Genomic DNA, 24,862 nt, shown 5'->3' on the forward strand with positions numbered 1-24,862 from the left:
AATACATCACAGATATACAGATCTAATCTACCGCTGTCAGCTAGTGTTATAACATCACTGACACTATACAGAGGGGCCAACCACCACGCAAGAATACATCACAGATATACAGATCTAATCCACCGCTGTCAGCTAGTGTTATAACAACACTGACACTATACAGAGGGGCCAACCACCATGCAAGAATACATCACAGATAAACAGTTCTAATCCACCGCTGTCAGCTAGTGTTATAACATCACTGACACTATACAGAGGGGCCAACCACAACGCGAAAATACATCACAGATATACAGATCTAATCTACCGCTGTCAGCTAGTGTTATAACAACACTGACACTTTACAGAGGGGTCAACCACAACGCGAAAATACATCACAGATATACAGATCTAATCTACCGCTGTCAGCTAGTGTTATAACATCACTGACACTATACAGAGGGGCCAACCACCACGCGAAAATACATCACAGCTACCATTTTTCGATTGATGTACTAGACAGGCTTGGTGTAAACATCGCCTTCCTCTCTGATGTTTGGGTGCCAGTGTTAGCCTATGTAGTCAGAGATTACCACCATCGATTAAATTAACTCTGTAGAGCTATTCTTCTGACAAGCAAAGGTACATTTACTAATACAGTAGATTTCGCTTAATATCACTTCTCATTTGTCAGAAAAACATGATGGTAACCGGAACGTTACATGAAAAGTACTGTATAACTGATAGTGAAATAATGCTTTAATTACATAACTTGAGTGGGAACAGCTAGCATTCCTACAGCAAATAGCAGACACTTCTCGGCCTTTTGGCTAAGATCAAAGTGTAGCAGACATAGGGTGGATTAACCTAGCAAAGCTGCGAGCCTCTTGTGTAAAAGTGCATGATATTTAGCAATTACTAAGCTTCACCATCAAAGTAGTACTGCATTACTTTTAACTCATTCACCCCTGAAGACACATTTGAACTCTTACAATTCAAAGGTTCGAATGGTTCATTATGAAATTTCAGAGGTGAATGAGTTAACCAGTAAATGAGCGGTAAGCGGACTACAAACAGCGGTGACGGGCGCAGTAAACACAGGGATTAGGAAGGGAACATGCCATAAACACTCAACTGTTACGCGTGATGAGGATAGCGTAGGTTTGGTTCATACTGGCCTGTCTATTGTGTACACCTGTGTTAAAGGAATACACACTCGGTACAACAAACATCTCACATAACAATGAAACAAAATAAAGAACATCAAAAACAAAATAAGACTTCTTTCTGGAAAGAGAAATGGTGAAACCTACGTTTAACATATACAATGTCCTGAATCTGGAAGTAATGTTAGGATGTAACCTACAGGTTTTAGACAAAATAAGAAAAAATACTTTACTATCTACTCACAGGATTTATTTCGTTTATTTCTACCGTTCACTAAGTATTTCATGTTTTATAGGAACTTTATCTTGTTTGCTGTCCCTCCCAACCACTACAAAAAAAATACCTGGAAGTAATTTTTTCAAAGCCTTATCAGTTGTCCAACTGTTTAAGGAAAATCAACAAATAATTTCTTTGTTCTGGTAGAAACAAGTATTTTCATTTTGTGTGTGTGTGTGATGTTAATAAGTTCTTCTTTTTAACAAATTGGGGAAGACATACCAAAATCTTATTAGAAATGAGGAAAAATGTCATGGTCAACATCATCTCTATTGTCATGACATTGTGTGTAACCAATTCTGTCACCAAACCTTCGAAATATTTGAACTACAATATAAAATATATCTTAAAGTGTATTTTTGAATGGAAACCTAGTTGCTATTTGTAATATCTAACTTTGAAGATTCTCCAGCCTTCATGCATAGGAGAGTTTGCACTCACTGACTAAGCACCCATTCATACTGATGGTCCCTAATACTATAAAAACAAATGTAAGATCAAGTCATCCTCACCATCTCACACTTACTGGAAGCTTATAGCTGGGTAGCATGGACCAGACCCACTAACACATGGACCAGACCCACTAACACATGGACATGACATCCTTCAATTATCTCTCCATAACCTCAAACTAAATAGGCTGAACTTTAATTTTTCAGGATAAAATTAATCTGGTTATATCAATTTACAAAAATACAAACATCTTCTATTGGCATGAACTTGAATTTTCTTACATATATATGATAAATTTATGTATTTGCCGTATTTCAATAAAGGAAGAAAGTATTATTTTGTAAATTCTTTCGTGACATATTTACATGGTTAATTTGAAGGTATAAAACACAAAAGTTAGTACTAGGAGGAAAAGCTGACAACAAAATAATTTTCATGATGCATAAAATAAGCCCAGAAACATTGCACCTATCTAACTCGTTCACCCTCATCACACTTCCTGTAAATGGAACAAGTGTTTTCAATTTAAAGACAGTTAGATAATTAGTTCTTTTTGTTTTTTAAATATAAAGATGAAATCATTGATCAATACTGTTTCTCATTCTGAATATTTCTCAAATTAGAATTAATACTGGATAAAATAATTCATACTTAAAATTCTGGATTGGATAGTACGACTGGGTGAAGGTCGAAAAGGTACAGAGGTTAGAGGTCACAAAACAAACTTGTAAACCTATTCATTATTACACCTTTTCCCCACATCACTTATATCAAATAGCCAGATAGTACTGCCATTGTCAAAGGTGATAGTAAAATGAAGAGGTTTACATTAATTCAATGAATGCAAAAGACACACAGCAACATTAACCCTTCCACCCCGACAACCCCTCCACCCTATGTCTGCCCCTTAACAGTGTGCTAATTTGCATAAAGGTGGGTGTGGCTAGACAGGTGAAAGGGTTAAAGGTCTACCTTTACCGCGTTGTGACCAGAGAGGCGGGTCCAGTTGGCCATGAGGAAGCAGTCCGTTCTCGAGACACGACAGGAAGGCGAGCAGGTGACCTCCCTTAGGGAAGTGGATAGGAGGGCGCTGTACTCCGTCCTGTCCCACCAACACAATCGTACCACCACAGTCAGCTGGAACAGAGACAAATATAATATCAAGGGGAGATATCTCCCTTAAGGAAGTGGAGGAGACGGTGTACACTATTATTTCTACCAAACATTACTGACTATAAATGAAACTAGAAAATGTCTGTAAGAAATGAATGCCCCCAGCTTGCTCCTGTAGACAAAATAGCCAACGCTGAACTATAACTAACAACAGTGACCTTGAAAATGACCTTGGGAACCAGCAACATTAAGTCCTTTATGTTATTCTCCTACTTGGTCTTTGTATTAACTTTGCTCTGTTGAGGTTCACCAGGCCCCCTAAGAGAGTCTATAGCTATATATACAGTATCCCTATGATGTACCCCCATAGGTTGTTTGATCTGTTGAGGTTCATCACGCCTCCTAAGAGAGGCTATAGCGATATATATAGTATCCCTATGGTGTATCCCCATAGGTTGTTTGCTCTGTGGAGGTTCACCATGCCCCCTAAGAGAGGCTATAACTATATATATAGTATCCCTGTGATGTATCCCCATAGGTTGTTTGAGGATCTGTTGAGGTTCACCAAGCCCCCTAAGAGAGGCTATAGTTATATATATAGTATCCCTACGATGTATCCCCATAGGTTGTTTGCTCTGTGGAGGTTCACCATGCCCCCTAAGAGAGGCTATAACTATATATATAGTATCCCTGTGATGTATCCCCATAGGTTGTTTGAAGGTCTGTTGAGGTTTACCAGGCCCCCTAAGAGAGTCTATAGCTATATATACAGTATGCCTATGATGTATCCCCATAGTTTGTTTGATGATCTGTTGAAGTTCACCAGGCCCCCTAAGAGCGGCTATAGCTATATATATATTGTATCCCTATGATGTATCCCATAGGGTGTTTGATCTGTTGAGGTTCATCAGGCCCCCTAAGAGCGGCTATAGCTATATATACAGTATCCCTATGATGTAGCCCCATAGGTTGTTTGATGACCTGTTGGTGGTCACCAGGCCCCCTAAGAGATGCTATAGCTATATATATAGTATCCCTATGTTGTATCCCCATAGGTTGTTTGCTCTGTTGAGGTGCACCAGGCCCCCTAAGAGAGGCTATAACTATATATATAGTATCCCTGTGATGTATCCCCATAGGTTGTTTGCTCTGTGGAGGTTCACCATGCCCCCTAAGAGAGGCTATAGCGATATATATAGTATCCCTATGATGTGTCCCCATAGGTTGTTTGCTCTGTTGAGGTGCACCAGGCCCCCTAAGAGAGGCTATAACTATATATATAGTATCCCTATGTTGTATCCCCATAGGTTGTTTGCTCTGTTGAGGTGCACCAGGCCCCCTAAGAGATGCTATAGCTATATATATAGTATATATATAGTATCCCTACGATGTATCCCCATAGGTTGTTTGAAGGTCTGTTGAGGTTTACCAGGCCCCCTAAGAGAGTCTATAGCTATATATACAGTATGCCTATGATGTATCCCCATAGGATGTTTGATCTGTTGAGGTTCATCACGCCTCCTAAGAGAGGCTATAGCTATAAATATAGTATCCCTATGATGTGTCCCCATAGGTTGTTTGCTCTGTGGAGGTTCACCATGCCCCCTAAGAGAGGCTATAACTATATATATAGTATCCCTGTGATGTATCCCCATAGGTTGTTTGCTCTGTGGAGGTTCACCATGCCCCCTAAGAGAGGCTATAGTTATATATATAGTATCCCTATGTTGTATCCCCATAGGTTGTTTGCTCTGTTGAGGTGCACCAGGCCCCCTAAGAGAGGCGATAGCTATATATATAGTATGCCTATGATGTATCCCCATAGTTTGTTTGCTCTGTTGAGGTGCACCAGGCCCCCTAAGAGATGCTATAGCTATATATATAGTATCCCTGTGATGTATCCCCATAGGTTGTTTGCTCTGTTGAGGTTCACCATGCCCCCTAAGAGAGGCTATAGCTATATATACAGTATCCCTTTGATGTATCCCCTTAGGTTGTTTGATGACTGTTACACTGACAGTATAAGAGTGATGGAGAGTAGTCAAGCGGTGCAGTGGACAACATGATATTAACAGGAAGGCCAGGGTTCCTATAGCTATATATATTGTATCCCTATGATGTATCACCCTAGGTTGTTTGATCTGTTGAGGATCACCAGGCCCACTAAGAGAGGATATAGCTATATATACAGTATCCCTATGATGTATTCCCATAGGTTGTTTGATCTGTTGAGGATCACCAGGCCCCCTAAGAGCGGCTATAGCTATATATATAGTATGCCTATGATGTATCCCCATATGTTGTTTGCTCTGTTGAGGTTCCCCAGGCCCCCTAAGAGAGGCGAGAGCTATATATATAGTATACCTATGATGGATCCCCATAGGTTGTTTGATCTGGTGAGGTTCACCAGGCCCCCTAAGAGCGGCTATAGCTATATATATAGTATATATATAGTATCCCTACGATGTATCCCCATAGGTTGTTTGAAGGTCTGTTGAGGTTTACCAGGCCCCCTAAGAGAGGCTATAACTATATATATAGTATCCCTGTGATGTATCCCCATAGGTTGTTTGATATGTTGAGGTTCACCAGGCCTCCTAACAGAGGCTATAGCTATATATACAGTATGCCTATGATGTATCCCCATAGTTTGTTTGATGATCTGTTGAAGTTCACCAGGCCCCCTAAGGGAGTATGTAAGAAATGAATGCCCCCAGCTGGCTCCTGTAGACAAAACAGCCAACGCTGAACTATAACTAACAACAGGGACCTTGAAAATGACCTTGGGAACCAGCACCATTAAGTCCTTTATGTTATTCTCCTCCTTGGTCTTTGTATTAACTTTTCTCGGTTGAGGTTCACCAGGCCCCCCCAGAGAGGCTATAGCTATATATACAGTATCCCTATGATGTATCCCCATAGGTTGTTTGATGACTGTTAGACTGACAGTATAAGAGTGATGGAGAGTAGTCAAGCGGTGCAGTGGACAACATGATATTAACAGGAAGGCCAGGGTTCACTGCCTGATCTTATGTGCCCGACTACCTGGGTTTTCTCCTTGTAGTCTGATTTCTTCCCACATGAATCCCTGTATGCTGATTAACATTAGGCCAACAAGAATGATTGATAGAAGTTGACAATAGTTGTTGTCATAACTGTTGTAAAATAAAATAAATTAATATCAAAGAGCAATAGGGCTAAACACAAATTCTAAACAAAATATCATATGGACGAATGACAGAATAGGTAAATATTAAATGCCTGTAACACTATATTACGGAAACACAAAAAGAAAGCTGTTACGGCATTGGAGAACGCATACTTACGTTGTTGGTGGCAATGGATGTAGACAATCTCGTCCAAGTAAACAGTCAGTGCATAGTCCCAGTACAAACTGAAGTAGATGAGGAAGACAAATTTTAAGTGAAAACTCGACAAACAACAAATGAAACTGACTTAACAAGAGGTACATGGGGTTTGCATGTTGTAGTTTTAAAACTACATGTAAACATTTGTTCTTTTCAAACTTTGACCCCTTACATATCATTTATCAAACCTTGACCCCTTATATATCATTTATCAAACCTTGACCCCTTATAAATCATTTATCAAACCTTGACTCCTTATATATCATTCATCAAACCTTGACCCCTTATATATCATTCATCAAACCTTGACCCCTTATATATCATTTATCAAATCTTGACCCCTTATAAATCATTTATCAATTATGGACTTTTGTCGAGTTGAACAAGTGGTTATATGGACTGAGAAAGTGATATATACTGAGATGAAGTGGAGGTCAATATCACTTTCTAAGGTCCATATAACCACATGTTCACCGAAATAAAAGTTTTTAATTGGTTTATTAGATGCTATATAATGTTTCAATCATTACAAAAGATGGAGCACATGAAATCATATAGAAACAAGTGCTGTATTTGGCCGAAGGCATTGTAATATCAATATTGTTATCATCACTCACAGTCTTTGGTTACGCTTTTTATAATTTCAATGTACAACACCAATACCACAATACATGTCTCACATCAAATGCTTAATTCTGACAGGTGAATTACGTCAAATAATGCATTTGGTAAACAGAGAAAATAGGTTTTCTATAATATCTAATTAAAATTTGATAGACCAAATATCTAATTAACTTAAAGAATTGATAATACTTTTTCAATATCCCATTTCACGAGTTTATCTTTACCAGGTATATACATTCTACCTGATGCAGTGGGTAGATTATACTTGATTACTCTACTGGATACAAATCATAATCAGTAGTCATTCCATAGATATGCTTTACATATTACAAACAGAAATATCATATACAGTTTGATCCTAATATCCTTTTTGTCCAGTAATAACAATGAAGGTGTTAGTTGATATTTACTATATATATGATAAACCGAATTGGATGAAGATATGTCCTTAAATAGAACGATACGATGTGTCATATGGAAAATGAAACAAAACAGAATTGAGGAATTACCTTTGACCTCATTAAAAATGCACAAATTCACCATAATCTTCAAATTTGGCCTCGGTATTGCCATTATGCAATTACACCGAAAGTTTCATTAAAATCTACAATTATTTGTTTGGATTGTGTCAGCCAATCAGAATGAAGAGAAATACCTGTAACCTTTCTAAATATGCATGGATTAAGAACATGGTCTGAGCATTTATATTATGAAAGCACATGTCCAGTGCGACTAAAATCCATCACAAGTTTAGACAAGTTATTTTTTCTGGAACAAGTTGACCAATCAGAATCATGAAGTACCTGTTACTGTATTGAATACATGGATTCTGCTCAATTGCAAAACTATTTTAAGTACAGCCATTATGCAAGTAAATGCCAAGTTTGGCGGAATTCCATGACTTTTTAGAGAAGTTATTGCATGGAAGTCATTGTGTGACAGATGGACAAACTGAAAACAATATCACCCCCACCTTTATTTTCTACAAAGCAGGAGACATTTGCATATCTATGTAATCAAACAGCCATCCTCATTAAGTATATGGATCAGCATGATAAAACATTTTGATAAAAAATATTTCCAAACCAAATATATATTTTATCATGATTCCAAAATAGCAAAAGCACCAAAACCAAAAAGAAAACAAAAATACAGATGAAAAAGTTTAAGAAAATGAGAACAAAAAAAGTAAATAAAATATTCAGGAAAAATAGAACTATATCAAGGTAACCCACCACCACCACCACCATACTGACATTACCAAGTGTTATACACAATCATGACACAACCACACAGACAATCCTGGCTAAACAAATTCACACAAATAAATGCAACATTTATATATCTGACAGCTGTTTCTGTGTTGCTGAAGTCCTGAGTGTGCTCGACATAATCTTGTTTTGTTTAAAACATCAGTGTGTTTAGTAGCTGAGCATATCCTATGTTACTGTCTACAGCTATAGTGTAAGTTTCAGTTATCTGGGTGGCCAGTCACCTTTACACTTCCATAGAGGTTAGAAACACAAGCCATTATCAATATATTGTCACATAGATATATGTAAAGTTAGTATGACAACTGTTGTGATATGTCATATAAATATGTGTAAAATGAAGTATGACAACTGTTGTGATGTCATATAAATATGTGTTAAATATGACAACTGTTGTGATGTTGTATAAATATGTGTTTAATATGACAACTGTTGTGATATGTCATATAAATATGTGTAAAATGAAGTATGACAACTGTTGTGATGTCATATAAATATGTGTTAAATATGACAACTGTTGTGATGTCATATAAACATGTGTAAAATATGACAACTGTTGTGATGTCATATAAATGTGTTAAATTAAATGTGTTGTGATGTCGTATAAATATGTGTTAAATCAAATATGTGTTGTGATGTCGTATAAATATGTGTAACATTAGATATGTGTTGTGATGTTGTATAAATATGTGTAACATAAGATATGTGTTGTGATGTCGTATAAATATGTGTAACATTAGATATGTGTTGTGATGTCGTATAAATATGTGTAACATTAGATATGTGTTGTGATGTCGTATAAATATGTGTAACATTAGATATGTGTTGTGATGTCGTATAAATATGTGTAACATTAGATATGTGTTGTGATGTCGTATAAATATGTGTAACATTAGATATGTGTTGTGATGTCGTATAAATATGTGTAACATTAGATATGTGTTGTGATGTCGTATAAATATGTGTAACATTAGATATGTGTTGTGATGTCGTATAAATATGTGTAACATTAGATATGTGTTGTGATGTCGTATAAATATGTGTAACATTAGATATGTGTTGTGATGTCGTATAAATATGTGTAACATTAGATATGTGTTGTGATGTCGTATAAATATGTGTAACATTAGATATGTGTTGTGATGTCGTATAAATATGTGTAACATTAGATATGTGTTGTGATGTCGTATAAATATGTGTAACATTAGATATGTGTTGTGATGTCGTATAAATATGTGTAACATTAGATATGTGTTGTGATGTCGTATAAATATGTGTAACATTAGATATGTGTTGTGATGTCGTATAAATATGTGTAACATTAGATATGTGTTGTGATGTCGTATAAATATGTGTAACATTAGATATGTGTTGTGATGTCGTATAAATATGTGTAACATTAGATATGTGTTGTGATGTCGTATAAATATGTGTAACATTAGATATGTGTTGTGATGTCGTATAAATATGTGTAACATTAGATATGTGTTGTGATGTCGTATAAATATGTGTAACATTAGATATGTGTTGTGATGTCGTATAAATATGTGTAACATTAGATATGTGTTGTGATGTCGTATAAATATGTGTAACATTAGATATGTGTTGTGATGTCGTATAAATATGTGTAACATTAGATATGTGTTGTGATGTCGTATAAATATGTGTAACATTAGATATGTGTTGTGATGTCGTATAAATATGTGTAACATTAGATATGTGTTGTGATGTCGTATAAATATGTGTAACATTAGATATGTGTTGTGATGTCGTATAAATATGTGTAACATTAGATATGTGTTGTGATGTCGTATAAATATGTGTAACATTAGATATGTGTTGTGATGTCGTATAAATATGTGTAACATTAGATATGTGTTGTGATGTCGTATAAATATGTGTAACATTAGATATGTGTTGTGATGTCGTATAAATATGTGTAACATTAGATATGTGTTGTGATGTCGTATAAATATGTGTAACATTAGATATGTGTTGTGATGTCGTATAAATATGTGTAACATTAGATATGTGTTGTGATGTCGTATAAATATGTGTAACATTAGATATGTGTTGTGATGTCGTATAAATATGTGTAACATTAGATATGTGTTGTGATGTCGTATAAATATGTGTAACATTAGATATGTGTTGTGATGTCGTATAAATATGTGTAACATTAGATATGTGTTGTGATGTCGTATAAATATGTGTAACATTAGATATGTGTTGTGATGTCGTATAAATATGTGTAACATTAGATATGTGTTGTGATGTCGTATAAATATGTGTAACATTAGATATGTGTTGTGATGTCGTATAAATATGTGTAACATTAGATATGTGTTGTGATGTCGTATAAATATGTGTAACATTAGATATGTGTTGTGATGTCGTATAAATATGTGTAACATTAGATATGTGTTGTGATGTCGTATAAATATGTGTAACATTAGATATGTGTTGTGATGTCGTATAAATATGTGTAACATTAGATATGTGTTGTGATGTCGTATAAATATGTGTAACATTAGATATGTGTTGTGATGTCGTATAAATATGTGTAACATTAGATATGTGTTGTGATGTCGTATAAATATGTGTAACATTAGATATGTGTTGTGATGTCGTATAAATATGTGTAACATTAGATATGTGTTGTGATGTCGTATAAATATGTGTAACATTAGATATGTGTTGTGATGTCGTATAAATATGTGTAACATTAGATATGTGTTGTGATGTCGTATAAATATGTGTAACATTAGATATGTGTTGTGATGTCGTATAAATATGTGTAACATTAGATATGTGTTGTGATGTCGTATAAATATGTGTAACATTAGATATGTGTTGTGATGTCGTATAAATATGTGTAACATTAGATATGTGTTGTGATGTCGTATAAATATGTGTAACATTAGATATGTGTTGTGATGTCGTATAAATATGTGTAACATTAGATATGTGTTGTGATGTCGTATAAATATGTGTAACATTAGATATGTGTTGTGATGTCGTATAAATATGTGTAACATTAGATATGTGTTGTGATGTCGTATAAATATGTGTAACATTAGATATGTGTTGTGATGTCGTATAAATATGTGTAACATTAGATATGTGTTGTGATGTCGTATAAATATGTGTAACATTAGATATGTGTTGTGATGTCGTATAAATATGTGTAACATTAGATATGTGTTGTGATGTCGTATAAATATGTGTAACATTAGATATGTGTTGTGATGTCGTATAAATATGTGTAACATTAGATATGTGTTGTGATGTCGTATAAATATGTGTAACATTAGATATGTGTTGTGATGTCGTATAAATATGTGTAACATTAGATATGTGTTGTGATGTCGTATAAATATGTGTAACATTAGATATGTGTTGTGATGTCGTATAAATATGTGTAACATTAGATATGTGTTGTGATGTCGTATAAATATGTGTAACATTAGATATGTGTTGTGATGTCGTATAAATATGTGTAACATTAGATATGTGTTGTGATGTCGTATAAATATGTGTAACATTAGATATGTGTTGTGATGTCGTATAAATATGTGTAACATTAGATATGTGTTGTGATGTCGTATAAATATGTGTAACATTAGATATGTGTTGTGATGTCGTATAAATATGTGTAACATTAGATATGTGTTGTGATGTCGTATAAATATGTGTAACATTAGATATGTGTTGTGATGTCGTATAAATATGTGTAACATTAGATATGTGTTGTGATGTCGTATAAATATGTGTAACATTAGATATGTGTTGTGATGTCGTATAAATATGTGTAACATTAGATATGTGTTGTGATGTCGTATAAATATGTGTAACATTAGATATGTGTTGTGATGTCGTATAAATATGTGTAACATTAGATATGTGTTGTGATGTCGTATAAATATGTGTAACATTAGATATGTGTTGTGATGTCGTATAAATATGTGTAACATTAGATATGTGTTGTGATGTTGTATAAATATGTGTAACATTAGATATGTGTAATAGTATTTATTAAGGTATTCTATAAAATGTGTTAACTTTCATTGTGAATTAAATTTAAAGGTATACATTTAAAGTATTTCTAATTTATCCAAAGAAAATATTTTGTACAGAGCTTAAGACAGTAAGGTGTGTTTATAACAAGTTCAAGGGACCCAAGTTATTAATTTTCCTAGAAAAAAGAAATAATAAACCCTGATCCAGATGTTTAAAGAGTACTAGAGAACTGATGTACAGTTATAATTACACAGGTATATGTGCTATGGTCAGACAGATGCAGTAGGAAATCTGATGGTACATTGACCATTGGACAGTGATAGTCAGACAAATACTACATACTTACTTCCCCTTTGTACGCATCCTGCTAGTCTGATCAGGGAAGCTTTGTTGTGTTACTTCATCAGGGCTTGAAATTTGACAGATCGACAATTTTTGGTTGAACAGTGGAGTTATTGTGTTGTTTCAAGTCTCATTGGCAAATGTAAATGAGTAACTTTTTATCTCTCTGAAACTGTGATGCACTTCCCTATGACCAAACAATTGATAGGTAGGTTCCCAATGATTTTTGGTAAAATTTCAAATTCTCAAAACCTTTGATTTGAAGTAGACCTATCCTATGGCACACTGAGAAATGATATGCGGCTGGTTATTGGACAAGTCATTGGTTCATTGGGGTATTTTTTGAAGAGTATAAAAATGAAATGGGAAAGCTCCTTCATGTCATAATGACTATGATATTTATTCTTTTTTTTATTACATTACAACTAGAAATATATACAGTGAATAATGACTAAAATTACCAAAAACCAGTGGAAACACACCTTTATGGAAACTAACACTGCAGCTACAAGTGGTAACACATGATAGTAAGGTGTCTAAAGGTGAAAACCCACTCAGTATAAAACCAGATGCATTCCCAATATTACATACCATATACGTAAACAAACGTTTCGATATTCATTTGTTTAAACCTAGAAAGAAGAAGCACAAATTCAAATCTGTGTCTCTGTGTTTTAAACCTGCTTATGTATATTCTAGACAACATAACAGAACAAGCATACTTGCCAACTCTCCCTATTTTGGAATCTTAAATTTACCATTTCAAACTAGTGAATTAGTCAAACCATTTGTATATTCCAAGATCTAATGATCTGAAAGAAGAAGGGAAAAATCTCTTTGATTCTGAAATGAAGTTGCTGGCCTAACGCCAGCAGTGATCCTCTTTGAAGATCGTGTCAGGTGGAGAGTTTGAGAACAACCGAAAATGTGCCATTTTAAAATGTTCTATTTTCCCTAGGGTGTATATAAATATGTTTCATTTATGCTTTAGTTTTGAGTATGCATTCTCCCTCATGGAATTTTCAAAAGGTTAATTGGCAAGTATGAACAGAGCATGTACCTTACATAAACTTGTATAAATGTTGCATGTCCTCCTAATGTTCCTAGCCACACCAGGGTTATTTTTTTATACAAGTTGATGGCAATATGTCTGTGGAGAGTATACATGAATGACAGACATTCCAACAATATGGTGGCTACTGATTAAACAGTTTCCACTGATCTAGCCTAAAACTAGCATCACTGTGCATATGCAATGATAGGGAAAACACATCAATAACGTTTCATAGAAATATCTTGGTGTGAACTTTCTACAAGTGGCTTCGGCTGAATAAACCTCATGTTACCAATTCTTCTTTTGAAAATATGTTTTGAAGAAATTCAGTTTTACTATTTTTATTCAAAAAAAATCTGATTAAACTACAGATGTTAATTTCTCATTTAAGTGCTTACGGTGATGAATTACCATCTGTATTTATATCATATTTAATTTTTTAAAAAAAGAAGAAGGTTATCTTCAAGAGAATATTACTGGATAATCGTTTGTCACAGTGTGAAACTTTTTCTAAATGTAATATACCGGTACTTTAAATAGTCTTAACATCACCAAAATATCTAGCAGGGTCGACAAGGCATAGCTCCTGGAGGAATCATTTGCAGGCTACAAACGCACAATTCACTAAGGAAAATCATACAAATCTGCAAATTTGTGAAGGGAGATAACTCTCAATGCAAACTTACTGAACTTTGCGATACACAGTCTGAGTAAGTGTGTATTTATAAAGTGAGTTTCGGGTGGCTCGGTTGTAACGCAGGATACACCAGAGAGAGAAAAAAGGAAATAACAAAAGCTACAAAAATGGTAAAAGGAAAAATACAAAACAAAACAAATTACACAGAATAAGGCCAGAGGGCCTGTAACGCTCAATCACTCATGACAAAATATTCTAATTAAAAGTGATATTTCAAAGAATTCTCCAGGTGCAAAACCAGACCTTGGAGCTAATCCTGGTAACATCATTATGTTTGTCTCTCCAGCAAATGCATAAATGGTTCTCCAGCAAATGCATAAATGGTTATAGCTGTGGGTTGTGGTAAGTTGTAACCTTAGTACCAAGTGACCGACAGGACTACAGGAGCAATCGGTATGTGGCTTATTATCTCTTAATGCCCAGCAATTGTATATATGGTTATAGGGCAGGGATCTCAACTGTTTCCCTGTGACCCAGGGACTAAGTCTCCCAGGGCCAATTCTGGTAGCAGATGTGAATTAATCTTTTCATGCCAAGCAATTGTATATATAGTTATAGGGCAGGGATCTCTATCATTTCCATGTTGACACCCAGGGATGGGGTCAAACACTTAGGCCAATTGTGACAGCATGATTGTGTTAGTCTCTTTATACACATAATTGCATACATAGGTATGGATGGGGATCTCATTCATTTCTCAATTTTGATTCAAGGACTAAATCCTCATGGACAGGGCCAAACCCTGGAATCAACCCTCAGGTAGCATGATTTTGTGTGTGTCTTATTACCCCATCTTGGACCTGCATCTCAGGCCTGAGGATTTTTTCAACCAAATACTGTTGATATTCAGAGAAGTAGTTCCAGAAATATCACTTATTGCAATATTGCCAATTTACCCCTTGTGGCAAAATAAATAAATAAAAAAATGAAAAAATGGAGACAAATGACGCCATGCCATGGCATAAGCTCCCCTAGCCCTTCAGGCTAGATAAGTTAAAATACGAATTCGTGTCTAATTTAGGCTATTACTGTCAGATGTGCACAGTGAATAGAACATTATGTTATGGGAGAATAGTAATCAGTATACATCTAACAAGGTAAAAATTACTCTGGAATATTGTGTCTATAAGGAAATATATAAATGATTAGTGATTTCAGCTCAATTTGCTTTAAATCATTTATCAAGTCTACTTACCGTTAGAACAAGTTAAGCAAATATATGTAAATCACATACAGACACAGAAAAATGTACAACAACTTCATCCTTCTATCCACAACAGTTATGTTTTTTACTGTCATCATTAAACCTCTGCCCTTACTTATTACCCTTCACTTCCTAAAGATCAAATCTTTCACCCAAAAGTAACTGCAGGGAGGTTATGTTGCCGAGAGATCCCCAGGCAGCATTGACTAGCTGATAGACTGAGATGTACCGCCAGTTTTGTTTCAATGATTTTCTAGCTACCTATCTAAACAATCCTATCCTTCTTGTTTTTACATCTTTATCCCCTGGCAATCTTTTCTTCTTTGTTCCCTTTTATAATGTACTTGAATTCCAACCTTGTGTCTTTATTCCTATGAGTAACCCCTTCTAATAATTCCTATTCCACAACTTTTCCATAATTCATACTTTTAGCCTCTTTCTAACCCCTTCTACCTGCCTACTCCTCTATCCTCTCTTCACTCCTACTTCTGCATCGCTCATCCTCTTCAATATCCTTTTTTATGCCCCCCCCCCCCCCCCCCCCCCCCCCCCCCCCCCCCCCCCNCACATTTGTCATTTTTTCACCTCAACTACTCCTATTCCTCTCATGCTCCCTAACCCTTGGGCATGAACTCTTCATTATCTTTGCTACCTGCCTTCTTGCTTCCTGTCCCCTCCCTATTATCTTTGCTACCTGCCTTCTTGCTTCCTGTCCCCTCCCTATTCCATGTTCTGGACCCCTGTCCCTCAATATCTCTACTCCTATCCTTACCCTCATTGTCCTTGTCTCCCTTCCCTTACTCACTTCATTTCCTTACCCCCTGTCCCCTCCTTCTCCTTACCCTCTGTCCACTTTATCTCATTATCCTCTGTCCCCTCCTTCTCCTTACTTCCTGTCCCCTCCCTCTCCTTACTTCCTGTCTCCTCCCTCTCCTTACTTCCTGTCCCCTCCCTCTCTTTATCCCGTCCTGTCCCTCTCCTTACCTCCTGTCCCCTCCCTCTCCTTACCTCCTGTCCCTTCCCTCTCCTTACCTCTAGTCCCCTTTCTCTTTTTATCCCCTGCCCCTCCTTCTCCTTACCTTCTGCCCCCTCTCCTTACCTTGTGTCTCCTCCCTCTCATTCCCTCCTGTCCCCTCCCTCTCCTTACCTCCTGTCTCCTCCCTCTCCTTACCTTCTGTCTCCTCCCTCTCCTTAATTCCTGTCCCTTCCCTCTCCTTACCTCCTGTCCCCTCCCTCTCCTTACCTTCTGTCCCCTCCCTCTCCTTACCTCCTGTCCCCTCCCTATCTTTATTGCCTGTCCCCTCCCTCTCCTTACTTCCTGTCCCCTCCCTCTCCTTACTTCCTGTCTCCTCCCTCTCCTTACTTCCTGTCCCTTCCCTCTCCTTCCCTCCTGTCCCCTCCCTCTCCTTTCCTCCTGTCCCCTCCCTCTCCTTACCTCCTGTCCCCTCCCTATCTTTATTGCCTGTCCCCTCCCTCTCCTTACTTCCTGTCCCCTCCCTCTCTTTATCCCGTCCTGTCCCTCGCCTTACCTCCTGTCCCCTCCCTCTCCTTACCTCTAGTCCCCTTTCTCTTTTTCTCCCCTGCCCCTCCTTCTCCTTACCTTCTGCCCACTCTCCTTACCTTGTGTCTCCTCCCTCTCCTTACCTCCTGGCCCCTCCCTCTCTTTATTGCCTGTGCCCTCCCTCTCCTTAATTCCTGTCCCCTCCCTCTCCTTACCTTCTGTCTCCTCCGTCTCCTTACCTTCTGTCCCCTCCCTCTCCTTACCTTCTGTCTCCCTCTCCTTACCTCCTGTCCCCTCCCTATCTTTATTGCCTGTCCCCTCCCTCTCCTTACCTCCTGTCTCCTCCCTCTCCTTACCTTCTGTCTCCTCCCTCTCCTTAATTCCTGTCCCTTCCCTCTCCTTACCTTCTGTCCCCTCCCTCTCCTTAACTCTAGTCCCTTCTCTCTGTTTTTCCCCTGCCCTCTCCTTCTCCTTACCTTCTGTCCCTTCCCTCTCCATCCCTCCCTCCTTACATTGTGTCTCCTCCCTCTCCTTTCTTCCTGTCTTCTGCCTCTCCTTACTTCCTGTCCCCTCCCTCTCTTTATCCCCTGTCCCCTCCCTCTCCTTACCTTCTGTCTCCTCCCTCTCCTTAATTCCTGTCCCTTCCCTCTCCTTACCTCCTGTCCCCTCCCTCTCCTTACCTCCTGTCCCCTCCCTCTCCTTACCTTCTGTCTCCTCCGTCTCCTTACCTCCTGTCCCCTCCCTCTCCTTACCTTCTGTCTCCTCCGTCTCCTTACCTTCTGTCCCCTCCCTCTCCTTACCTTCTGTCTCCCTCTCCTTACCTCCTGTCCCCTCCCTATCTTTATTGCCTGTCCCCTCCCTCTCCTTACCTTCTGTCTCCTCCGTCTCCTTAATTCCTGTCCCCTCCCTCTCCTTACCTTCTGTCTCCCTCTCCTTACCTCCTGTCCCCTCCCTATCTTTATTGCCTGTCCCTTCCCTCTCCTTACCTTGTGTCTCCTCCCTCTCCTTACCTCCTGTCCCCTCCCTCTCTTTATTGCCTGTCCCTTCCCTCTCCTAACCTTCTGTCTCCTCCCTCTCCTTACCTCCTGTCCCCTCCCTCTCTTTATTGCCTGTCTCCTCCTTACTTCCTGTCCCCTCCCTCTCCTCAACTCCTGTCCCCTCCCTCTCCTTACCTCCTGTCTCCTCCCTCTCCTTACCTCCTGTCTCCTCCCTCTCTCTCCTTAACCCAGACCCATCCCTCTCCTTACCTCCTGTCCCCTCCCTCTCCTGACCTCCCTCCTTACCTCCTTTCCCCTCCCTCTCCTTACCTCCTGTCCTTCTCATCACTTTCCTCCTCACAACAGCCGTTCATAAGCTGGTTGGGAGTCCACATAATGGTCAGTCCCATGGCAGACTGGTGTAGAGACAGGTACCCCGCTAATGCCTCCATATCTTCTTTCTAACAGAACAATTAAAAAAACAATCATAACAATATATTACACTTAACAAAGAAATAAAATATACAAAAAACATTGACTGGAAAAAAGGTCATGCACATTCTTCTTTAGAGTTTTAACAGATTGTATAGTTGTGTAAGTGATAAAAGTCTTCCAATCTTTGATTAACGCTTGAGAAGATGTTGGGTTAAATTTCAGAAAACAATAAAAGGCAACATATGAATTATACCTAAAGAACATGGATGGTAAGAACAAATTACAATGCAAAGGCTGAAGGGCCTTACCAACCACCCGAGATTGATGTAACAGGTAACTATATAAATAGCTGGTGACATGGAGGGGTTATATAACCAGAACAGGAAGAAGTTTTCATGATGAATTAGGTAAATTGTAGTTGAAGAAACTTCATCAACATGAGAGAAATAGATCCCTAGGTCAGTTTGTCAACATAAATATATTATTTATTTGGTCGCTTATTGTGACCTCATTTTCAGTCCAAGGAAGACAACATGAGCAGCTTATACTCTTCACACCCAGACCTTAATACAAATGAAATGGATAAACTCTGGAATAAGCACTGTACTTAAGAAGTTTTTAAAAAATCAAACTTCCCCATGTTTGGCCCAACTCATATGGTCCCCTGGGTCAAGGTCCCATAATATAATTGGTATGTATTGGTATTATTTTTGAGATGATTTAATTCAATTTGGTTTGAAATCACTTCATAAAATAGACAGGAAGAGCTATTTCTTCATAAAGATCCAATTTGGGGTCGGATAAGACATGGACAACATTCTCCACACCTTAACCTTTTCGCAACTAAAATGTGTAAGCTCTTGAAATCTTTTTACCAATTTCCTCTTTTTGGCTTTTTATAGGGCTGGCACCCATCATTTGAACAACACTTTAAATTCCGCCACTCCACTGATAAATCCTGCTAAGTTCAATCAAATTTGGTTCAGCAATTTTAACAAAGAAGTTGAAAATGTAAATTGTTAATGCATGATGATTGACAAAGTTGGATCACAAAGAATTCAGAAGACATTTTTGGTAATGTACCAGACAACTGGAGAATGATTGATGACAAATTGCATCAGGAAGAGAAAGCTGGCAACATCAGCGGCACTTTGTCCTTGAACTATAAAACCAAAACCATCACTCAATTTCTTTCACACACTTCAGGAAAGAAATCTTTCTGTATCTGTATAATACTGGAAGAGACCTCGATTCTGAGTATAGTTCCAGGGTTGGAGGACCGGCTTGGGATTAAAGTTGTTGATAATAGAGTTTTGAAAGTTTTGAAGTCAGATCTTTTGACCAGATCTTCTGGGAGGTTGTTCCAATCAGTGCTGTTACATGGACAGAATGAGTTGTATAAATGTCAGTATGACACTGAAACGGCTGGAAATTTTCACTGATTTTTTGCTCTGGTCCGATTATTTGATGTGGGCAAGACTTGATCTACAGGAATAGCCACTAGGCTCTTCACAATGCTATAGAAGAGGACAAGTCAATGGTCCCTTCAGCGATCCCCGAGTGATGGACGTTTCTTTGCCCAAAATGAAATGATCATTTCACATACAACAAAGTGGCTGCACACCCCTAATATTGTGACGCACCTTCATTTCACAAGTATGAGAATGTAGAGGATGTAAAGAACGTCAAGATCTTAGTCTGGATGTAGTATAATAAGGTTCTCACAGCATTATCCTTTTCACCACTGTAGCCCAGAATGGACTCATCCAGATCAATGCATGGTAGAGTCTACTAAAGTTACAAAGGGATGAAAGGGTTAAATACATTGTTGAGAAGCGGATGAAGTATGGTGGACTTACGGGCTGTACCAGGACATTGTTTTTGCCATACAGGAGCGTGGTTTTAGAGTTCTGATGGAGGCTCTCAACGTAGTCCTTTGCAGACAGATGGAAGCTCTTTGAACTTTCCTCACTGCTGGAGCTGGTATTACGTCTCACCTGCAACACATCCAGGTTAGGCGTCTGTAACACAACACACACAGGTTAGGCGTCTGTAACACAACACACACAGGTTAGGCATCTGTATGTAACACAACACACACAGGTTAGGCGTCTGTAACACAACACACACAGGTTAGGCGTCTGTAACACAACACACACAGGTTACTTTTCAACTCTAATAACAAAACACAAGCCACTTCTCACCGCTATAGCACAACAAATGTTACTTCATACAACCAGAAGTTCCGGGTGGTAGTTTTATAAAACTTGATAGACGATGGACATCATGCCATTGCATGAGCTCATTGGCAGTTCATACCAGGGAAGCTAATCATAGGTAATGGAAACTGGTTTTGAAATCTTTTATGTCTTTTGAATGTAAGTATTAATGATATAAATGATCGAAAATTCATAAATTTATGAAACATTCTCACATCTGACAAAGTGGAAGTCTAAAAAGTTTTCCCACAAGACACTGTATACCAGGAAATTTCGCTGCAGTTTTTATCATTCCGGTGAAAATTTGTTAACAACATAATTTAATACAGGGCGAAAATGGATTTTACTGTCGAAGGGCAAAAAAAATCTGGTATACAGTAGTAAGCTAATCAAAGTACTGAAAGTACTCCAGACACATGCTTTCTTGATTATAACATTTTAGGTAAAACAAACACAATAGTCAGTTGAGATGCAGGATAAACACCATTTAAATTTGATGAAAATGACGTGAACGAATATTTACTCTTATCTAATGTCTGTGTTGGCAATAGTCTGAAATGTATTTTCCCTCCGAGGAACAACAACAAGTACTGCTTCAAGAAGCTTTGGGCTCTGCTTCTGCCATAAATAAAGAGTTGACTTCCGAATGAATAATTAAATGACTGTTGCAATATCTTTTTAGTGCCTATTGGTAGAGGGTGAAACATATATTTCCTACAGACCAGCAGCAGTGCACGTGTGCCACAAATGTCTTTAGGTCAAGTAGGATTTTGCCATGGGTCATATGTCAGTATACACCTCCTCATATAATTATGTTTATAGTAACATCATGAAATTTAAATCAATTTCTATATCCTCCATCTGGGGACCGGCGGGGGACTAATTAACATTGTGTCATAACAATCTCACTGCAAATAAATATTGTAATACATGAATCACATCAAACTTCAGTTATCTATTTTTATGCAAAAAATAGGGTCGGCTTGTGAAAGAGATCTTGAGTTTTCTTACGTATGTAAACTAGGGGTATAGCATGGAATCCATTCTACAATAAGTCAGTCAAGTGTATTGTGTGTTATCGTGAAATGTGCTGAGGCAACAGTTAATCACAGTTCCCAAATTTTTTCAAGTTCAGGGTCAATTTAGCTTAACCATCACTTGCTAATTTCACAGCATGTGAAATGTACTAGACTTGCCAGGTAAATTTCCATGGACAGTTACATGCTGTGTTATTACTAATAGTATATTATATACAGATTTTCAAGCCTCTTGTGGTTTAATACTGCTCTGTAAGTTACACAAGTATGTTCATGAAACTACACACTGCCGTATTGCATGTATGTGTATTTATACAAGTATTTGATACACAAACAGTTATGCCAGTGGTCTTGGACATCTCACAGATTTTTTTATCAGAAAGTCCCCCATCCTTCATAAATTCCTCATTTAGATATATTTCTTCAAATAGGTGGCAATTTTCAACTTAAACATATTTGGATTTTAATATTGGTTGTAACCTACAATAAAGTTCTGATTCCAGGACATACCAATACGAGGCTTGATACCCATAAAGGGGGCCCCATGAACTGTTGCAAAATGCACCAACCAATGAGGAAAGTGACTAGGTGGGAAGGATATGTGAGGGAGCTATGGCCTCAACTTTTTTGATGAGAGATCACGTACTACCAGTGTATGTAAAAAATGTATATGTGCTAAAATGGCTTTGATGGACACTTTTGAATCCATATTCAATGGCTCTCCAGCTCAAGGTTGGTGCCAGAACTATTGAGACTGTTCCAGCTGTTAAAAACCTAGGGGTATACTTTGACAGTTCTCTGAACATGGAGAAACAAGTGAACGCTATTGCCAAATCCTGTTACTACCAGATCAGGAACATCGGCTGTATTTGTCAGTTTCTAACTGCAGATGCATGCAAGATTTTGGTGCATTCACTTGTTACGTCTCGGTTGTATTATGGTAACGCCCTGTTCTGTGGTATATCTGACAAACTAACTAGTCGTCTACAGAGGGTACAGAACACTGCAGCACAGCTAGTTACTCGTACTCGAAAGAGAGAGCACATCACACCTGCGCTTTATTCGTTGCACTTGTTACCTGTACGATACAGGTCGCAGTACAAAATTCTGGTATACACATACAAGGCACTGAATGGAACAGCTCCTCAGTACCTACAGGAGCTTGTTATCCTGTATCAGCCGTCAAGATCACTGCGGTCGGAGTCAGAATCTTTTTTTGTGTGTCTCAAAATCTTGTACTGTGACCTACGGAAACAGATGCTTTAGGAGGGTTTCGGCTACATTGTGGAATAGCTTACCATCTGCTACAGTATTAGGAAGTCAAATACCCTGGCCAAGTTCAAGAGGGACATAAAAACTCACCTCTTCACGTCTGCATTTTAGAATCTTTGCAAAGATGTCATGTAAATACCACCCTTTTATTTGTTCAATTATGTGCACATTGCTTGTTAAATGTATGAAAGTGATTGCAAGCCTTTGTTGTTTGTTTTCACAATTATAACCATTACTATTATCCATATGTTGTAAAGCGTCTTAAGAGTAATTTTACAAGTTATATAGGCCGCTATATAAATGTTGTATATTATTATTTATTATTATATTGGGCCACAACTGCACAGCATGTATCCGATGTCTGGCAATCATGCAGTCCATTTAATGATCATGTGTTAAATCTTTATTGCAGATAATAATATCTTCAGTTTTAATCCAGTTGTTTTTGATAATTGATTTGCAGCCTCTTTGGATTTATTCACATCTTCCAAAGCTTCCTGTGCTGCGTGAAATACAAGAAAGAATACATCATTTAATGTTTTTGTTGTTTTCATTGTTACAAAGTTTATTATTTTATATAATATTTAACAGGAATTTTTATTAGTCATGCTTTTTCCCTGTTCAACAGTTTTTATTATATTTTCTTTAGAACTGACTAGGGGCGGATCCAGTTTTTTTCCTGACAGGTGTTACCATTCCAGTTTATTTTGCTACGCATGTTATCTGAACCATATATTGTTGCACAAAATTAAGTTAGATACCTGTCTTGGCTAGCTATAGCCACCTTGTACTTTCCCAACTTGCATTTTTTTAAAGTAAAATGCCAGAGTGGAATGAATCATGAATATTTACATGTATTTCAATTTTCACCAGAAAAATAACAACCTGTTTATCCATCATGCAAGAAAAAGATTCTCGTATTAAAAACTTTAAATTTAACACTTGTACCCTGTTACTACTACGGACCACTGACCTTACAGGTACAAACGTCTCTATCATGGTTCACTGACCAATTTAATTGATGCTGGGGAAGTGTCAACAGTTCAACACCGAGTTTATAAACATATAAGGGGATGGGACAGATATTGCACGGGCAGTGTGATACACAGTTACAGAATATTAAAATCAGATAAGCTTGCTACGATCGCAATGAACCCAAAACATAATATATTGACTTCAACATCAAGGTAACAGTGAGTCAGAGACGTGGACTATATATTGGCTTTATACAAGCTTGGGGTGATACATAATATCATTCTGGAGTTTCATTTATATTGCACACTGTATATTTTGGAACAAATTAACATGTTATTCACTGATTCAGAGTACGTACCTTGCCACAAAATCTTTACAAAAGCATTGAGTTAACACGTCAAGATACTCGATCTGATTCAGATGACATAGTACTGTAATATGAGTGCCAATCAGCGATCGAAGGGATGAGTGCTCAGGGATTTCAAGCCCCCGACAGTTCAATAAACTTTGCCCACAATATTTCCTCTGTTAAAAACATATGATTACCTGACCACATGCAACATTTGAAATGCATTTGGCGATGGTTGATCTATTGTTTTCCGCTGACTGGGGTGAAGCGAGGTGTGAACATTTTACCTGGAGTGGACAGTTGCTCACCTCAGGCGATGTATAGTTAGCCGATTGTTTCAGTTGTCCTGGTGTCAAACACGGACAATTTACCTGAGTTTTTACCTTATAAAATCCATTCACGGCAGAAAAAAAATATTATAATAAGTAGTGTCCAACCTTTAACCATATCATAATAAACAATTTGTTTTGCTTAGTTAAAGGATAAAATTGGTACATGGGAAAAGAATTATAATAGCGACATCATAATA

General features: G+C 37.5%; 1 protein-coding gene across 1 annotated transcript in view; it reads right to left on the bottom strand.

Moving 5' to 3' along the window:
• The window catches only part of LOC110441507 (small G protein signaling modulator 1-like), a gene marked incomplete at its 5' end in the record, with an annotated part of 54,200 nt that overhangs the window by 25,393 nt on the left and 3,945 nt on the right, over positions 1-24,862 (bottom strand). Inside the window, 6 exons of the mRNA XM_021484676.1 lie at positions 1,115-1,174; positions 2,848-3,012; positions 6,315-6,382; positions 12,618-12,680; positions 18,377-18,507; positions 20,341-20,502. Coding sequence (XP_021340351.1) covers positions 1,115-1,174; positions 2,848-3,012; positions 6,315-6,382; positions 12,618-12,680; positions 18,377-18,507; positions 20,341-20,502 — 649 coding nt within the window. The remainder of the gene's footprint in view (positions 1-1,114; positions 1,175-2,847; positions 3,013-6,314; positions 6,383-12,617; positions 12,681-18,376; positions 18,508-20,340; positions 20,503-24,862) is intronic.

Source organism: Mizuhopecten yessoensis, unplaced genomic scaffold, assembly GCF_002113885.1.
Source record: "Mizuhopecten yessoensis strain PY_sf001 unplaced genomic scaffold, ASM211388v2 scaffold716003, whole genome shotgun sequence".
NCBI lineage: Eukaryota > Metazoa > Mollusca > Bivalvia > Pectinida > Pectinidae > Mizuhopecten > Mizuhopecten yessoensis.